At 43.0% G+C, this 18,389-nt stretch overlaps 1 protein-coding gene and 1 long non-coding RNA gene across 3 annotated transcripts; one reads left to right on the forward strand and one right to left on the reverse strand.

Annotated features, from left to right (window-relative positions):
- Nucleotides 1-412: 412 nt before the first annotated feature.
- On the reverse strand, nucleotides 413-17,290 carry LOC118214326. Its single transcript, XR_004762610.1, has 3 exons — nucleotides 16,850-17,290; nucleotides 16,462-16,548; nucleotides 413-639 (listed from the first exon to the last, which is right to left on the reverse strand). It is a non-coding gene; the product is annotated as an uncharacterized LOC118214326 (long non-coding RNA).
- LOC118214311 lies at nucleotides 4,752-12,062 on the forward strand. 2 transcript variants are annotated; one of them, XR_004762607.1, is made up of 10 exons: nucleotides 4,752-4,958; nucleotides 5,451-5,765; nucleotides 6,454-6,711; nucleotides 7,148-7,477; nucleotides 8,064-8,521; nucleotides 8,580-9,873; nucleotides 10,028-10,117; nucleotides 10,838-10,912; nucleotides 11,466-11,500; nucleotides 11,649-12,062. XR_004762607.1 is itself a non-coding variant. In XM_035394198.1 (10 exons), exons 1-10 carry the CDS (start codon nucleotides 4,871-4,873, stop codon nucleotides 11,691-11,693), a joined length of 1,620 nt encoding a protein of 539 aa, XP_035250089.1. In that variant the 5' UTR covers nucleotides 4,775-4,870; the 3' UTR covers nucleotides 11,694-12,062. The 2 variants fall into 2 exon arrangements, 1 of the variants encoding a protein (XP_035250089.1); XM_035394198.1 differs by having other exon boundaries at nucleotides 4,775-4,958; nucleotides 8,064-8,342; nucleotides 9,769-9,873.
- Nucleotides 17,291-18,389: the final 1,099 nt, after the last annotated feature.

Consider the following 18,389-nt stretch of genomic DNA (forward strand, 5'->3'; position numbering starts at 1 on the left):
TAATCCAGCAGAGTCATAGAGACACTTCTTTTGGCTTGTGTAAACGGGACGAGCTCTGCTGCAGAACTCAGGCAGTGGTTTTCAAGGGTAGCTGAACAATGAAATGTTTGTGCTCTTACATTTATTTATTTATAAAATGTCACCCTCCATTGTGTCTGAACATAAAAATCAACTGTGAATACAGGCAGTGCACACCAAATACAATCTAACCTCACACATAATGCATGTCAGCTGATATTCAATTAAAAACGCAACATGCATTAGCTATTATTCAATTTATATGCACAATGCACACCAACTAGGATTTGACTACACACATAATGTACATAAACTGCAATTCAATAATACACTCATCAACTATTCAATTACACAATGCGCACATTGAAATTATTGGCTCATTATGCGCTTGCCAGAGCAAAAATTTAGCTAGCCTTTTGCCGTATCGGGAGTGGGTTGCAAGGCAGGGTCTGTCTGAACTAGCCATCAGAGACCCCAGCAGAGCTGAGCGCCAGACTTCATTTCTGAAATAAACAAAAAAGCGATGGGACCTGTGCCGGAAGTGGACGGCGCTCTCAGCCACTGTGGAGAACGCCTCTGAGTCACTTTTCCCACACCTCCTGCCAATACAGCGTCAGAAACCTGAAAGATCAAAACACAAAATAAAGAAGGGTAGGAAATGAAAAGCTGCTCCCTGCCGTCCGCTGTGTTTGAGAGGCCATCCAATTCATTTCTGATCTTTGTCTTCCTCCCTCCCTTTAATTATGTCTGTGCCTCCAGCAGACGCCGTTAGACGGGGTCTATGAAAAAAGGTTTCCCTGATTGTGTCTCTGCTGCTGCCTGCACACTCCCCTGTTAGTAACCACTCCTGGGCCAAAAAAGTCTTTTTTCTGTATTCACTCTTCCAAACACTAGAGCTGGAACGACATATACAGTATAATAATATATGACATTGCATTACAGCCATTTAGCAGATGCTCTTATCCAGAGCAGCTTACACAGTTTTTCACATAGTATTTACACTTTATCCATTTATAGAACAGTAATAATTATAGCAATTTTAATAGCGACATTGTACATCACCATAAGTTTGTGTGCAGATGGTAGAGGTTTAATGCTGTGAATCAACCTGGACAATTTCCTCTACTGAATCAAACAAGGGAGCACAGTGATAAATCACTAAGCCATACTTATACATGAAATGAGCATCAAATAAATCATATTACTATTTATCATGTTTAGAATAGTAAAGCATACAAAATGTTGATTAAAAGGTCTTGCCAACAGTCTAGTGAAAGCAATATTCCATCAAATTCCACATTCCAAATGTGGTTTTCAAAACTTGAATTTAACTGAGAAATGTATTTATTGAACTAATTTGACGAAGTTTTTTGGAAATGCTCACTTTTGGTTAATGATTTTCAAAGTCCTTCAGATATGCTTTTATTGTTTTATTTAAGGAGTGGTTGTCCGTGGTGATCATGCTGGTTTTCATATATTGAGTTTTGCTCACATATTTACAAACAGCGGCCGTGACAGACAGACACAGTCAGCGGCAGTGAGAGACAGACACAGAGCCAGATGCCGGATTCAGCCACAGCAGTCAGAGCTGTGGCAGGATCAATGAGAAAAAAACAAACATCAGCCAACCCAGCTGATCAAAGGAGACCGCGTAGGCTTGAGCTGGGGATTTAGCACTGGGGCTGAGCGAACTGATCGCTTTTCACGCTCGCCTCTGTCCCTTTATCTCCCAGGAAGCCGCAAGTTCTCTGTAAATGACTTGGGAAACAAAGTGAAATATTATTATCTCTCCATCTGAAAGCTTTGCCTAACTCCAGCAGGGTGAATCAGTCCGGCTGTGCTCTGTGAGGCTAATGCTGGTAGCTAGCTTAGCAGGCCTTTGTTTGCAGGCCCAGTCCAGGCCTCGGTGTTGGCTTATTTTCAGCCGCACCCAAACTGTGAGTATAAATATATATTTCAGTCCAGAATATGTGGAGGGCTAGCTGCAAGCCTGGTGACTGTAGCCTGAATCGGTGGGTTGACGGGCAAACAGAGAGGTCTGAAAGAGAGAGATGAAAGAGAGGTCTCTGTGGATGATGTGACTCACCCCATGGGCCACTGTCCCACTGCTTCCCTTCCGCCTTTAATAGGGCTGATAAACTATGATTCCGTGGCATCCTGGGAGAAGCCCAAGACTTCAATCAGGCCTAGATTGACTGAACTGATTGAAAGGGAGCCACAAAAACCTGAGATGAAAACCTGAGTTTAACACCCCTAGATGCACTTCTCATTGAGGTCCACTTAATTGCACAGTAGGCCTGGGTGATGAACCATAATGAGAATTAGTGAATTGTTTTTATTACATAGCAATTTGACCAATTATCTGCACCAATAGCCACATTCATGTGCAAACACCACTGCCGATTCGAGAGAGTGTAGACCTCCGCAGTGCACCTCCGAAACCAGCTGCTTCATTTCACGCCACAGACTGCAGCCCAGCTTGCGTAGAGTTGAGTCGAAGGCAGACATCTCGTCCTGCATGTGGCTTTCACATGTAGTCCACTGGCGCCTGATCGATCAGCGGTGGTCAATAGAGATGAAACGTGGCCCTCTAACCGACTGAAACCTCCCATTCTCTGGGCAACACAATCACTAGCTCCACCATTTTAGATAAGTGACACCTAATCTTCATAAAATGGTTACTCGCATGAAAACAGAACTCTTTTTGGCACTTTTGAAAAGATATGAGAGCAGCAAACACAACGGGAACATGCTGAAAAAGGAATGTTTTCTGCGTAATGCCAGACCAAACAGAAGCAGGCTGCACGTTCAGAAATGATGCAAATTCCACGTGTAAAAATGAAAACAGTGAACAAGGAGCTCAACACAAAAATGTTGTGCTGCTCTTAGCAAGTCGCTGCCCTAGACAAGTGCCTACATTGCCTTTGCCTCGGACCAGTACTGCTCCGGTTTGAAAATGCATTAGATCTAGCGTGTCATGTCCTCTTTAAACAGTCAGTTTTCAGATGTTTGTGATATTTCATTGCATGATTTGTAACAGGCAGATGCCACTGGTGTAGCCAATTCCGCTTCTGATTGCATCACAACAGCTGCAGGCTAAAATCGCCTATGTAGGAGGAGAGGACAGCAGATTTGTGTGTGGTGTTGCCTTGCTTTCTTAATTGTTTTTAATAGTGTGACGGTTCTGTGAAGCCTGATATTTTCTTTTGCTTATCCGCTCCTCAGGGTCTAATGTGTTTTGGGGCAGCTTTTCTGTGCAAAAAGATGGCCAGCTTTGTCTGAATACTTCAGGTCTGGATTTACCCCAAAAACCCAATAGCACTCCAATGAGGAGAGAGTAACACATACAGCCTGATCAAGCACCCCCTCTAGTGGACATAATTGGAAAATGCACAACCAACTGAAAACAGGACGTGATTTTTTTGGTCTCATTTTCAGTCTTCCAAACGCAACACTACTGGCAAAGCGTGCAATGGCAGCATTCTATAAAAGGTGCACAAATGGCAGCATGGCAGAGTTCCAATAATGGATGTACTGGAGAAATTGGCAATCGGACCGCGGGGTGGTTGTGATCAAGTACCTAGTAGCTGGAGAGGGGGAGACTTTTAGATCACAGACCGGGAAGGAACCTGTGATTTCTGGGTGGACCAATGAAAAACTGGATGTGCCTAGGGCACCCAGGATAGAGTGTGCTGCCACCAGCTTGAGCATCAAGAGAAACGCATCCCTGAGGACGCCTAAATATCAAAACTGAAACCTACCATTTTGGTATCAAAGATTATGCCAGAAGATTCCTGCATCCAAAGGCACTACAGTGAGCATGAAAAATCACTGTGCAGTAAAGTGAGGATTCTCAGGGTGTGAAACCCACATAATGTTGTCCTCATTTTTCTGTTGTAATCTGAAGGACCCCACTGTGGCCTGTCTTCTGGTAAGGTTCAGAGAAGTAAAACACACTGTGTCTCAATAACTTCCTGTTTCAGGGGCTTTATTTAAATTCATTTCTGCCCGCTGCTTTTCCTCTCATAAACTGCTGTATTGGTGAAAGCCATGAAGGCTTCCTTCAACTTCCTCTTTCCAACCTAGTCTTCTCCTTCACCACCACGCAGTACCACACCAGCACCCAATACCACACCAGCACCCAATACCACACCAGCACTCAGTATACCACATCAGCGCACACACAGTATACCACACTGGCACTCAGTGCCACACCAGCCCTCAGTATACCCCAGTATGCTGCAGGAAACATGTTTTATCTGCAATGCAACTTCAGGCAGCTACATAAAGATTATCAGATAAAAAGTTAACTTTTTGGCTTTGCTTGACACATCACGCTGTGACCGGAAATCTTGTGATTTTCAGTTGCCATGGAACACTTCCTCTTGAATGCAAATAACAAGACAGTTACAGAACTAATGGATCTATGTTTTTAATCTTATTTAAGAAACATAATTGAGTGTAATTCAAACATGGCAATTCTACATCTTGAACAGTTGACTTTACAAGAAGGAATGCAACTAGATACCACTTACACAGCAGCTGAATTCTCAGACACCACATATGGATTGGAAAAAAATTTCATAATGTTTAATCGACAGTATGAATGCTAATTCAACTGACATTTTAAAGGTTAGGTGCAGGTGCAGGGGTTGCCTTCATCTGCATGAGTGAAGTTAACAATTCCAAACAACACACACACATACTGTACACACAGACATGCACGCACGTGTGCACACACACACACACTCATTTTTTCAGACCTCAGACCACAGGCACATCCTTCTTTTCTCTTCTGCTGGGTCTTGCACCAAAATAGTGCTGAGAAGTGGTCAGTTAGGCAACGGGTACAATGGTGAAGGACTGCGGTGCTGTGGGACCCACACAGCAGTGTGTACCTCTCTGGATTTTACTGGTCTGCCACCAGGTGTCGGCTGAAGGTGAGTTACTGTCCATTATTTTGGGCAAGTCACAAATCAAACCAATAGAAATCCCTGCCATATTATCTCTGCTTGAAGATGATGGCAAAGCAGTACTCTTTGTTTATTATCTTAGGATTATGAATGATAGCATTCAGTCATCAGGATCACAAGCCATGGTATCCAAAAAAAAAAAAAAAAAACGAAATGTGAACAAAACTTTAACTAAATAACAAGCTTCTGTACAGGATTCAAAAAGACATTCATTCTGTACTTAAAAATGCCCTAAATATACAGTCTGTGTCTTATGAGAGGACGTGTGGTTAATGTCTCTTACAAAGGCTGACTGTCATTAAATGTATGTCACCTTTCAATAGGTGAGAAATGAGATTCTAAGAATAATGTTAATGCGCACAACCACCAGCGGCTGGCTTCTTACAGCCAGCCAGTGAATGACTGACTTCTCCATTTAGGATGTCATAATGAAGAAACTGAACTCTTTTCTTTCTACAGTTTTGAGAGGGAATATCTATTTCATTGATGGGGAATCAGGCATTCTCACTGTACCGGCACCTCCACTGATAAATGGGACCGAATTTAGCTGGGAGTGGACGCCACACCACGGTGGGCTGACTGACATCCAGGTAGCAACAGTGACGATGCATTCTCAACGCTCATTATGGATACTAAAACATCAGAGCTTTAGGCTAGGGAATTATTTTGAGATTTTAATGGCCAAGGATTTCCAGAATGCCGGAGTTTATTCCTTCAAACAAACACAACCAGCTTTGGCTCTGCTCGTGCAATTTGAAATCTTTGCAGTAAAAAGTAAGTTTGGCAATCATTGGTGGGAGGCTTGTCCTTACAGTAGTATGAATGCAACAGTATATGTGAATATTGTATGGTTTATCTTGAAGTATTGTTTTATAGAATTATTTTAGTTATTGACCATATTTATTTGCCATGAATCTATATAAGACATCATACAATATTGGCAATGCAATCCTGGAGACCACAAAGCAAATTAAACATATATAAACAGTTTTTTGGCCTCAGATCCATTAAAGATCTAAAGTACTGTATTTTATTCATATTTGGACATATAAATTCATTAAAAGGGGAAAATATTTGTCCATATTTGCTGTGGGCCACCTGGGTTTTTCTGGATAATTTGTCAGAAAATATAAATTTATTTTTTATGTATTTACTTCAAATAAATGATTAATAAAATTAAATAGATACATTTATTAATTTGGCAGTTATTCTGAGAGTACTCAATTCAAACATGCCACATTTTATAGCATTTAATCTCAATTATCCAGTTTTCTTTTTGGTATTTTATATAAATATTGTTCCAATATTGTGTCAATGATTAGAAAACACCTTACTGAACATTTATTAATGATTTTAATTGCATCCAGAACTATTATATATTTCCTAGAACCTGGGGAATCCCTAAACAAAATTATGGAGGCATGCCCTGTTAATTTTCCAATTGTTGATTCTGTTTCAACAGTCACGTCGTTTTCAGAATACCCAATGGGTTTTGATGTGCCCGGTTGGTGTGAGATTTCCCATCTTCCGAAATCTTTCACACTGCAGTGGGAGAAGGAAGGAGATCCCACTGCCAACACCACACTGCTCTACAACAACACCGCTTACATCATCATCCACAATGCCAATCTACAGTGCAATGGGAAGTACATCTGCAGAGTGAGGAGGGAAAACGGACAGCCTTTATTTACTGCAAGAAGCGAATTAACAGTCACCGAATGTAAGAGTCGGGCATGGTACTGAGAGCGAAATAGGGGGATTTTCTGACGGGCATCACAGGAAGTCAGCCCTGTTGATACTCACACCAAAACTTCACAAAAGATGCAAAACTGACTGATTTAATCTTTGTTGCTATTATAGTTTACAAGTACATGGTATGGTTGCTTATTTTTAATTCATTCAAAGATTATTCGTGTGACCATGTATTTGTGTGTGTGTATATGTATATGTGTATATATACAGTATATATATATATATATATATATATATATAATGTGTGTGTATACGTCTCTGTGTGCGTACTTGTGTACGTGTGTGTGTGCATGTCTGTAAACAGCAAAGATTTCATGAGTTCAGTGATTACCTTTCATAGTACAAGTAACAATGCAGTGTAGTGTCCTGTCTGAGGTTCTCCTGTTGTTTTGACATTTGGGCAGATACATTTGGAAGATCCAGCACTCTCTACAGAGGCAGCTCCAACAGCAGTGCAGTGGAGCTGACTTGCCAGTCCAGCCGTGCATACGGGAGAGCCGCGTGGTCACGGCAACAGCGGCCCGCAATGACCCCGGAAGCACTGGTTTCGACTGGCAAGAGCCAGGCCGCTCAAACCGAGAGGAAGACCGACAGAGAAAGGTTCTCCTTTTTGGGTTTCAACGGACAGCGTTTCCCCCTCCGCATTGCTCCACTCAAGTTTGAAGACGGTGGCGTATACACGTGTCAACTTGGTAATTACGTTTTTGCCAAAGTGACCCTGGTAAATATTCAGGGTAAGTTTTAAATGTTGAATTTTTTATCATTTAAATGCACTGTATCTGAAAAATTATTAAAGGCATAAACATATATTACATATTTATGATCATTATAAAGGGGATATTGAGGTTGCTGCTCATCATAACTTTTAAATTGATGCGAACATACACCAATGTTAAGAATCTGTATCCATTATTGATTTAAATCATGCACTCATGATATAGTTGCCTTATTTCAAAATAATAATAACGAAAATATAAAAAAATAATAATTATTTAATCTCGTTTGTAGTTTAAGTTAATCACCAATAATCAAAATTGCAGGAATGGGGATCTCTTTACATTTTTTTTTTTTTTTTTTTTTTGGACCTGTCATCTTTGCCTTCTAATGCAAACCATGGGATTTCTTTTCCCCCCTTGTTCGTATCAGACACCATTGACTTCTCATATTGTATTTTTCTTAGCAACATTGCAATTATATCCTGTGGCTAGTGATCATATTAGTGATAGTGAAAAAACAGTGATAAAATCTAAAATGTGACTGTAGGGTGTAATTGAGTGTGCTGCTTCTGGTTTCTTATCGTTTTGGGTGACTGATTCTCAGTATCAGCGGAGCCCCCTGGTGGTGTGTCCAGGTATCAGCCAGTGGTGTTGAACTGCATGGTGTCGGAAGTGACTGAGACGCTGACCCTGGCCTGGCTGAGGATGGAGGGGCTCAGGGGAGTTCTGGTCAAACAGCAGGTCCTGGGGTGGAGTGCATCTGCGAGGAACCTGAGTCTGACCCTGCCTAGGCTGAGCGAAGATCAGCTGCACTGGGAGTGTGCCGTCTTCAGAGAGAGCATGCTCAGAGCGCGGGTCCCTCTGCATCTCACTCTGCTGCCGGGTAACACCCTGCCCACCATCACAGCTACACACAGGCTCCACCCACCATCACAGCTACACACAGGCTCCACCCACCTTCACTGCTACACACAGGCTCCAACCACCATCACAGCTGAACACAGGCTCCACCCACCATCACAGCTACACACAGGCTCCACCCACCATCACAGCTACACATGGGCTCCGCACACCATCACAGCTACACATAGACTTTAAACACCATCACAGCTACACATGAACTCCGCACACCATCACAGCTACACACAGGCTCCACCCACCATCACAGCTACACACAGGCTCCACCCACCTTCACTGCTACACACAGGCTCCAACCACCATCACAGCTGAACACAGGCTCCACCCACCATCACAGCTACACACAGGCTCCACCCACCATCACAGCTACACATGGGCTCCGCACACCATCACAGCTACACACGGACTCCGCACACCATCACAGCTACACACGGACTCTGCACACCAACACGGCTACACACAGGCTCCACCCACCATCACAGCTACACACAGGCTCCACCCACCATCACAGCTACACACGGACTCTGCACACCATCACAGCTACACACGGACTCCGCACACCATCAAAGCTACACACAGACTCCGCACACGATCACAGCTACACACGGACTCCGCACACCATCACAGCTACACACGGACTATGCACACCAACACAGCTACACACGAACTCCGCACACCATCACAGCTACACACAAGCTCCACCCACCATCACAGCTACACACGGACTCTGCACACCATCACGGCTACACACAGGCTCCACCTACCTTGACAGCTCCACACAGACTCCGCACAGCAACACAGCTATGTCAAATTTGCTCTGATTGTTGCATCAGAAGTATTTTTGTGAAGTGAGACTTGCCTTGTTGCAAAGGCAAATCTCATCAAACAGGAGGAAGTCTAATGATATGTGGTTTATCACATCAAGAGCTAGGCCTGGCTTTTCAGGGTCTAGCCTGTTCTAGTTGGGTTAAAGAAAAAGTTACTTATAACACAATCACCAACTTTATGGGAAAACTGTTGAGGCCTCTGTAAATTTGGACCCTATATCCCACTGATGGAAATAATTAATACTTGACATGGCATATCAGGGAATATTATAACAGCTGAAACAATGGGCCAGAATTATCCATTTTTCTTATATTATCATTTTCATCACTTTTTTTTTTTGTGACTGTTGTTTTCAATAATATTCTGTAATGTCATGGTCCTCCAGCAGCTATTTGAGGCTTCCTTGTGGCCTGCAGCCACCTGGTTCAGAAAGACTGATACGCAATCATTTCTTTTTCTGTGTAACTCACAACAACTCACCCCCAGACCTTCCATGACTTTCCAGCTGGTCCCTCCCACACAATTTGGGAAGCAGTGATGTAATGCATTCCTATGTTTCTCAGAAGGGAACAACATGCCCATGATTGTTGCGATGTGTGTGGGAGTGGTGTGTGTCGGGATGCTGACCAGTGTACTGCTGCTTTACTACAGGAGGAGAGCAGCTGCAGGTACTGTACACACTCTCACACGTTTGCATACACTCACACACACACTCACACACTCCCACCTCCTAGCCATTCCTACTGCAGGGCCACACCACCACTCAACCAAGCACCTCATCACCTCTTGTGACTCATGGTTACATCTCTTGGTCAACCACAGCTCTGGCCGCATCACCAGGAACAGGGAACCACACCCACGCCAAATTCGAAGCTGTCTACTGTGAGGTCACAGATTTACAGGGAGAGGGAGGTAGGACTGCGCTTCCTAAGAAAATGTACTGTAGACAAATTTCAATCATTTTCCACTGAATAAACTTTCAAAGTAGCACAACATTATATCTGAAGTAATAAAAAATATTCTCAACCTCCTGCATTGTGGTGGTTCAAGTGGTGCAGTGGATAGCACTGTCTCCTTATAGAAGAAGGTCTTGGATTAAAATTCCAGCCAAGGCCTTTCTGTGTGGAGTTCACTTGCTCTCCTTAGTCCACCTGGGTTTACTCTGGAAATTCTTGAATCCTCTCACAGTCCAAAGTCATGCACACATGCAGGAGTGAGAGCTAGTTTAGTTTGTTACACATTTTACTTGAACTGAGCTTGTCCTGGTTCTGCTTTTGTTTTCTTTTCTGGCTGTGTGTGTCAAGTGTATTTTGGGATATTTTGTAACGGACAAGCCATCGTTTGATATTCTCTTTCATTTACCTCTTTTTGTGATTTAGCTTGTTTCATTCTTATGACTTTAGATGTACAGTAGTGCTTAAGGTAGTTAACATACATTTTTAGATAAGCTGTGTGATGCTTTATCTCAGTGTTATAACTTGTAGTAAACTAGCTCTTTATTTTAATCTGACTGATTTGTCACTTGTTCCCTTGGTTATCTTTAATCTATTAATTGGGGATAATTACAGTAATAGTAGACAGCTGGATTCAGAGCTGCTGCACCTTACACTGTGACTAAATCCTATTTACCAGACAACCCCAATGCAGATAAAGCAGCTGGAAGTGAAGTCCTTTATTCTGCTATTTCACTGGGAGGCTCTAGCACAGGTAAATATCTCTCATATTAGTAATGAGTTATTTTTCTATTATTTAAAAAATAAATTTGGCACCCAATATGGGGCCAAGGATATCCATTTCCCACCCCAATTTGGAATGCTCCCGCTAGTCCAAATCATATGAAATAATAAAATCTCCTTCCGCAACTATGTGGATAATACTCAAAATGATATCAGTCTTTCACCAAGCGACTATAGTCCCACTGATTCAATGCATAATACAAATAAAGTATTGTATGTGCCAGAATTTCCTTAAATTAAATAAAACTGAAGTAATTGTTTTTGGTGCCAAGGAAGCCCACCTGGACTCCCTCTCCGAAGACTCCAAAACAAGCCAGGAATCTTGGTGTTATTATAGATTCAGACATAAATTTGAGCAGTCACGTGTTCTTTTATGTTCTTTGTAAAGCACATTGAATTGTCACTTTAAATGAAATGTGCTATAAAAAAAAAATCTTGCCTTGCCATAGGTCATTCATTATATTAATGCCTCACTGTAAGGTTTGATTTTGTCTGATTCCTTTATTGGTGTTTCACCCTTATAGATCAGAAGAAAAGGCAAAATCCTGAACCAGGCTCTGTAAGTATTATACAGTGCTCTGCATGCGGCATACAGAACTGCATGAACAACATAACGTGTGTTATGAGTTCCTATTGGGAAAGTAATATTCCAGTTAAAATGCGTGTGTTAAACACATGACCTTACTGTTTTGTGTGTCTGTTTTCAGGAAGGACAGGCTGATGTGGTGTATTCGGTCCTCAGAATAAGATGAGACATGAAACCGCATTCCCCTTTCGCACAGAATTCAAAGACCAAAGAGTGGATCAGCCCCATTACCTGTATCTCAGTCTTTAGCATTCCACTGCAGTTGTGACACCGGCAATGTAACACGTATGCATACGTTAGAAATGTAAGTGATAATCCAATTGCAAAATATATAAAATATTTAATATGTCAATTTATTTTTTGTGAAATATATAATAGTACAAGAACACATCTGTAAATATGTAGGTGTATTTTAGGACCTACAGCTTTGTACTATGCTAAGTGTACTATATTTTCAATGAATGTTAAACATATCTCTCCTTTTTATATTAATTTGATACAAAGAGTATTTAAAAATAAACACATCAAAATTTAACATGCAAAATCGTTGTATTTATTCAGTATTCGACTAGTGATTCCCATACAGTGGGTTGAAATTATGGACCACAATAAAGGTGACAAAATGACACAAGGCACACACACACACACGCAACATGTCAGCCTGATACCCTTTCCATTGACATTCACATCTGTCAAATTAGACACCAGTATATATACTGGTTTTCAAATATGTTTAAACATTTTAATTCTAATTAATGTATTCATTTTTTAGACATTCACATCCCGAGTAACTTACGATGTAAAAACAGAGTAAATGTGCATTATTAAACATTATTTTCCCCACAGAAAGCCTGGGAACTACTTTTCTGCCCTAGCCACCGGTTCAAGTGAATTGTTTAGCACGTATTCTTACACATGGCCAGCAGGTGGCAGCATAGAATAGAGGATAAGTGAAGAAAACTGAAACAAAGAAAAAGAAATGGCGCTATACTTTATTAAACTTTGTGGGATGACATGGCTGTGAAGACTGGCACAAATGCATTTCAAACCTGAAAAGGGACTGTCCATATGTGCATGTGATTGCGTGTATGTGTGTGTGTAAATGCGCATGTGTATGGTCATGCATATGTGCATCTTTGCGTATGTGTGTTTGTACAGTGTGTGAGCACAGTGGTTCTTATACAAAAATTGTGAGGTTTCTTGAAAACGGGATTATTCCTTGACACAATGTGAAAGTGGAGAAAAGAACAAAAGATGATTCTTTGTTCTCTGAAAACATTCCACACAGAACATTTGACAGATTGGGCGATGGCTGGGGGGACAGGAGAAGGAGGCTGAAATGCGCAGATTTCCAAAGATGACACATTGTCAGTTTCACACCCTTCCAGTCTCCTAAATGGAGAGCCTGGTAATCATCAGGCTGGCAGCAGCAGCTCAAGAGTGACAGGGGCTATTGTTTTAGGTTTGTGTGTACTGCCAATCAAAGCAAACAAGACGCATTTGCCTTAAATGGGGTTGTTTTCCCCATATGAAATGATTTTGTCTATATTGGTGATGTCTATATTACCTAAATATAGGCAGTGTGTTCATGGGTGTTTCTGTAGTTGTTCACTAGAGGGCTGGCCAATGTAACATATTTACGAATAGCTGTGAGACAAAGGCCATCTTTCACTCTCTCTCTCTTTCATTTTCTCACTCACTCACTCAAAAAAAAAAAAAACATTGATATAGCAGTTAAATACATAAAATGGCAGCCATGGTGGGCAGAATGGCTCGCATCATGCATTCTCATTTTGTAATGTTCCTTGATACACACTTGAAAACCGCAAGACTGCTTGGGATGAGTAGTCACGAATGTTCAGAGAGCACAGTCACAAACTGCCGTTCAGACTTACTGTGATACAACCAAAAATGCGTAGCCCTCCCTGCGTCCCCTCCCACCAAAAGTGTAGAATTCAGTACCAGTCTAACTGTTCATAACCACAGGACTTGCCTTTGCAACTCTTATATTCACACACCCCACTGACAACCAGAGCACTACAGATGCTATCAATTAGCAAAATGAATGAGCCATTAACCTGGGCCTGGTCACTTAAATGCGTGCATTGTTTTTCTGGAAGAAATGGTGTTCCAAATGAAAGAAGTTACACTGTTAATTTAATTTTAATTGTGCCTATCATGAGAACATAATAGGCCAATAAATTGAGAAAATACCCCAGCAAGTTAGCGAATCAGCTCTGCCGTTGATTATACTGTAAACGTACTCACAGGGACCATTCCGGAGCTACTGTAATGAATTTTACGATCAAAGAGACAATTTGACAGTCAGCAGAAGAACGGTTCGGCCTCTCTCGATGCATATAACAAAAACAAAAACAAATTAAATCTTTGCAATGATTCAAACGTGCGCGGTATGTGCTAAGTGTGACGAAACTGCAGGCGATGTGTGTGTTAATCTGGTCGTAGTGTGTTAGGCTACGTTCATGGCTTGTGTTAAAGATGATTAAGCTGTGTGGCCAGCGTGCTTAGTGTGATTAATCTGTATGAGCAGCGTATGCTGAGTATGATTAAGCAATATGCACTGTTTCCATCAGAGAGCAGGGGGCAGTTTGGGCCAGAATATCAGATCCATTTTCCATTAACCATTAATTAGAGGACGGTTCCATAAAACCCACTCGATTCGTACGAATGCGAGGTGAATTATTTATTTTCTATTACTCTATTACGTTTTTGTGCCCGCCGTTTCGGTGGAAGTAGCTCAAAGCTGCAGCTTTACCGTAAAACCGAAGCACTCCGCGTTTTTTGGCACCCCGGGATCCCCGCGGGACCTTCGGTAAGCGCTGAGCGCCGGAGGACGGCAAGACGTCCCCGTTTCTCTGCCCGGCAATTAGAGCCAGCACTGACAGCCGAAGAAGTGCCCTGTGATGAAAATCCAGCAGGCAGTCATTAGGACAGCCTCTTTCCTGGACCGCGGAGAGAGAGAGGGTGCTTTTATTCTTCCATCAGTCACGGGGGCACGTCCGCAGATCGATAGCGGCCATTAGATGCGTTTTCTCCCCTGCAGCCCGTAGCAAAGCTCCAGCGGTCTTATTGCCTCTATGCAACACACACACACACACACACACACACACACGGGGGCCCGGACACCCACATCACACCCCGCCAGACCCCCCACATTATGGGGCGAAGAACCTGCTCCTCCAAATCATGCCAGAGCAAGCTCACTGAAGAGAACAGGCCATGAATTGCGTGTGCTTCAGAGTGGAGCATGGTGGACACTATTTCATTGAATCATCTGTACAAATGAACAGGGGCACCGTGGAGAGGCATTCTGAGGGGCAGGTGCTCAGAGAGAGAAAAGGGCAAATCAACTCAGAAAAACTGTACGACGCCCAGTTATTGTACAGAACAAATTTTGCCAAAATGAATGAATGAACAGTAATGACAGCAACACTAATAATACAAATATTATTTTAGCTTATTATTTTTTAAAACAAATCAAAGGAGCAGGTGCTCAGGCACCCCGGAGGTTTCCCCCCCCCCCCCCCCCCCCCCCCTCCCTCTCTCCCTGACCGTGCCAGAAAATGAAAGAAACGGGGGGGTATTACTGAGGAGTGTCACGTTCCACACCTGATTCCTCAATCTGGAGAGAGCAGGACATGTTTAGGAGTGAATGAGTGTGATTTATGTCTTGAGCCATGCGGGAAGCCAGAAGCACCGCAGGGTTGCAGAGCGCACGGAGAGGATCCGAACCTGCAAATCTCCGGAGGGTGCGGGGCGGTCCAAGACACAACACCGTAACGGGACCCTCCCACACCAGGAGCCCGGCGGAGAGCAGAGGTGCAGGTGGACAGTGCGCCTGTGCAAGGTCATGTTAAAATAACATTTGTGAGGCAGCCATAGCGGGACGGAGGACGAGCGGTGATTAATGGCTGCTGGGTAAGCAGCTCTTGAGAGAGGAGCAGTGGTGCAGAGTGATGCTGTCTGTTTCCTGGCCGTAAAAAAAGCAGACGCGCTGCGGCGCAGCCAGCGCTAACGTTTCCCTGATTCAGCGCAGTGAGATTCCAAACCCCAGCGCTCTCTCCCGATACAGTCCCATCAGCGCAGCACCTGCTTTTACAATAGCTCTGTCCCAGCATGCTCTCTGCTGTATCTCATATCCTACCACTGCTCCTACTGCTGCTACTACTGTTACTGCTGCTACTGCTACTACTGCTGCTGCTACTGCTACTGCTACTACTACTGCTACTACTGTTACTGCTGCTACTGCTACTGCTGCTACTGCTACTGCTACTACTACTGCTACTGCTACTGCTGACAACCCTTATATATCTATATACACACACACAATTCAATATGTAGCATATACTAACTTAAAAATGTAAATGATATTTTGGCCTTTCATGATTAATTGTGCAGTATCTAGTATCTCAGAGTCTAAAATGTGTGCTCTGATAGAGACCCTGGTGGTACATTAACCTGGCTGAGTGCATGAACAGTAAGGACTTGAATGGAAATAAATCAGTAAATAAGTCTTTTGAAGCACTAAATAAGAGCACCAGTTATTTGTCTGCTAACCTGACTGTGAGTCAGATCAAGGAAGAATTTGAGAGACCTGGCTACATTCCAACCTTCAGCTTTGGCCTTCTATCCATAATGACACTCTGGCCAGAATACCTTCAACTATGCACAGAGGATGACTGTCCACTTTCTGCCAGTCCCTTCAAACAGGGAAGAGCTAAACTGTCTAACTAGAACCATCATGATGGCCCCCACCTGCTGCCCTGCCCCCTGCTCCCTGCCCGCCCACCCCCCAAACATCTCTTTGATCTTGTTAACAAACCTGTCCCCTGATGGACTCTGACCTCATTTATGCTGCAATTTAATTAATTTTTAGCACAGCGGGACCACAATCAAAAAGCAATCAAACTCACCTGGGCAGCTAACTGAAGTGCTCTTATCTGGGTCGTAAGCAAAAAGTGACTGACTCCTGGAACAGTGGACAGAACGGAAAAGAGTGACTGTGGAAAAAGAAACAGATGGAAGACCTGAGATTTCTAGCAGGTAAAATAAAGAAACAGCTGTAGGACTCACTATAAATATGAAATCTCAGAAGTCATTTTTGGTGCATTTTTTTCCCTTTCCTTCCCTGGTTTAACATATGGTATCCACTTACCAAAGTAAATTTATTTTGGGGGGGTTGGGTGATGTTTACCCTCCTGCCCACCAGGGGATGCTATATCAATCAGGTTATCTGCATTCACACCACTGGAAATGGGGTTAAACTACTGATGATCATTTGAAAGATTTTGTCCTCCTTACCTTTAATCATCTGATCTATACAGCATGGACAGGTGAAAGCAACATGGTAGAAACCTCATCTAGTCAATCAGCGATCTCTTCAGATCGATGAAATGATGAAGGGATGGAGGAATGATGCCACTTCAGAGCACTGGGGCAGGACCCCGCGTTTGCGCCTTGAACCGGTCTGCTCCGCACAGCCGACCCCAGCGGTCTTTGTAAAAGAGACACAAATTGGCCCATCAAAGCGGCACTGAAGCTCATCAGAGTCATGACTATTAATAAACGGCCGTCATTATGGCACCTAATGGACCAGCTCTCTGCTATTTACTCCTAAAGGAAGCGGGCTGATGTTCTGAGCTGATAGAGGCAGTGGAGGGGCACAGATTACTGGCACTGCGGTTTCTTTATCGCCTAATGAGAAAAAGACTCCGGCCTTCTTTCCTTCTCATCTTTTCTCCTTTCTTTTTTTTTTTCTTCTTCTTCTTCTTCCTCTTCTGCGCTCTTGTTTTCTTTCCTCCCCCATCTGCCGCGGTTGCCACGACAACAGTCCGTCGCCATGGCAACGTCAGGAGCTGACACGCTGGTGCGAAGAGATGGAGCAGCCTCTCTACCTCTGCTCTGAGAAAGAGAGAGAAAGAGAGAGAGAGATGCACAAAAAGCTCTTCATTCACACCTCAAACAATTTTAGGTCTCCAAGACAGTGTTTTCCACTTATCAAAATGATCTTGTTTTGCTTTTATGTTCTTTTATTGCCCTTTTCCCTTTTGATTTCAAAATGATAACATTATTGCAAATTACTAGCAGCAGCTATGATTGTGTTTGCGTTGTTTTATTGTTATTGTTCTATTTATTATTTATGTTTTTTTTTACATTAAGGTGTTTGCCTTGCTAGTGTGAACTGAATTGCAATATGGACTGATGCGTGCATGCGCACATACACACGTATATGAACACTAAAGAGAAAACTGTATGTACCTGTTTGAGTGTGTGGATGTTGCTATGCATGTACTTTTTCAAAACATATGAGTGTCATTGTGTATGTGTGTACTTTTAGTGTGTATGTGCATCTAAGCATAGGTGTTTGTGCATGTGAGAATCATGTATTCGTTTATGTGTGTGCATGCATGTGTGTGCGTGTGTATGTGAACGAATGTGTGTGTCAGTGTATGTGAGTGCATGCGCGTGTGTCTTTGCATTTGTGTCCCAATACCCCTGGGCAGCAGCACATTAGTCAGCACACAGTTGGATTTACAACACATTGATTAAATTAGCATTTGTGCAACAGACCAGAGTATCAGCCTGGTCTCTCCCCCCACCCTCCCCATACCTGAATCAGGATATTATTCATCTCGCGGGCAGGTGAAGGGGGAAGAGACCGCCTGGTGAAGAAAGGCAGTGGGGCACCACTGACAGTCCGGCCAAACGGACTCCATTTTGATTCCACAGCTGAACCCCTGACCCTTTAAACCCTGCACAGCCCCGAGCCTTTCTCCTGCTCGCTGAACAGCTTTTCTCTTCTTTTATAATTTTGGACTGCACTAATTAGCCAATTACTCTG

Source organism: Anguilla anguilla, chromosome 15 (genome assembly GCF_013347855.1).
Source record: "Anguilla anguilla isolate fAngAng1 chromosome 15, fAngAng1.pri, whole genome shotgun sequence".
NCBI classification, from domain to species: domain Eukaryota; kingdom Metazoa; phylum Chordata; class Actinopteri; order Anguilliformes; family Anguillidae; genus Anguilla; species Anguilla anguilla.

Coding starts and splice junctions, on each gene's coding strand:
- LOC118214311 (XM_035394198.1), top strand. CDS start 4,871: ATGGTGAAGGACTGCGGTGCTGTGGGACCCACACAGCAGTGTGTACCT. Junction 7,478..8,063: donor GACCCTGGTAAATATTCAGG/GTAAGTTTTAAA, acceptor ACTGATTCTCAG/TATCAGCGGAGCCCCCTGGT. Junction 9,874..10,027: donor CAGGAGGAGAGCAGCTGCAG/GTACTGTACACA, acceptor GGTCAACCACAG/CTCTGGCCGCATCACCAGGA.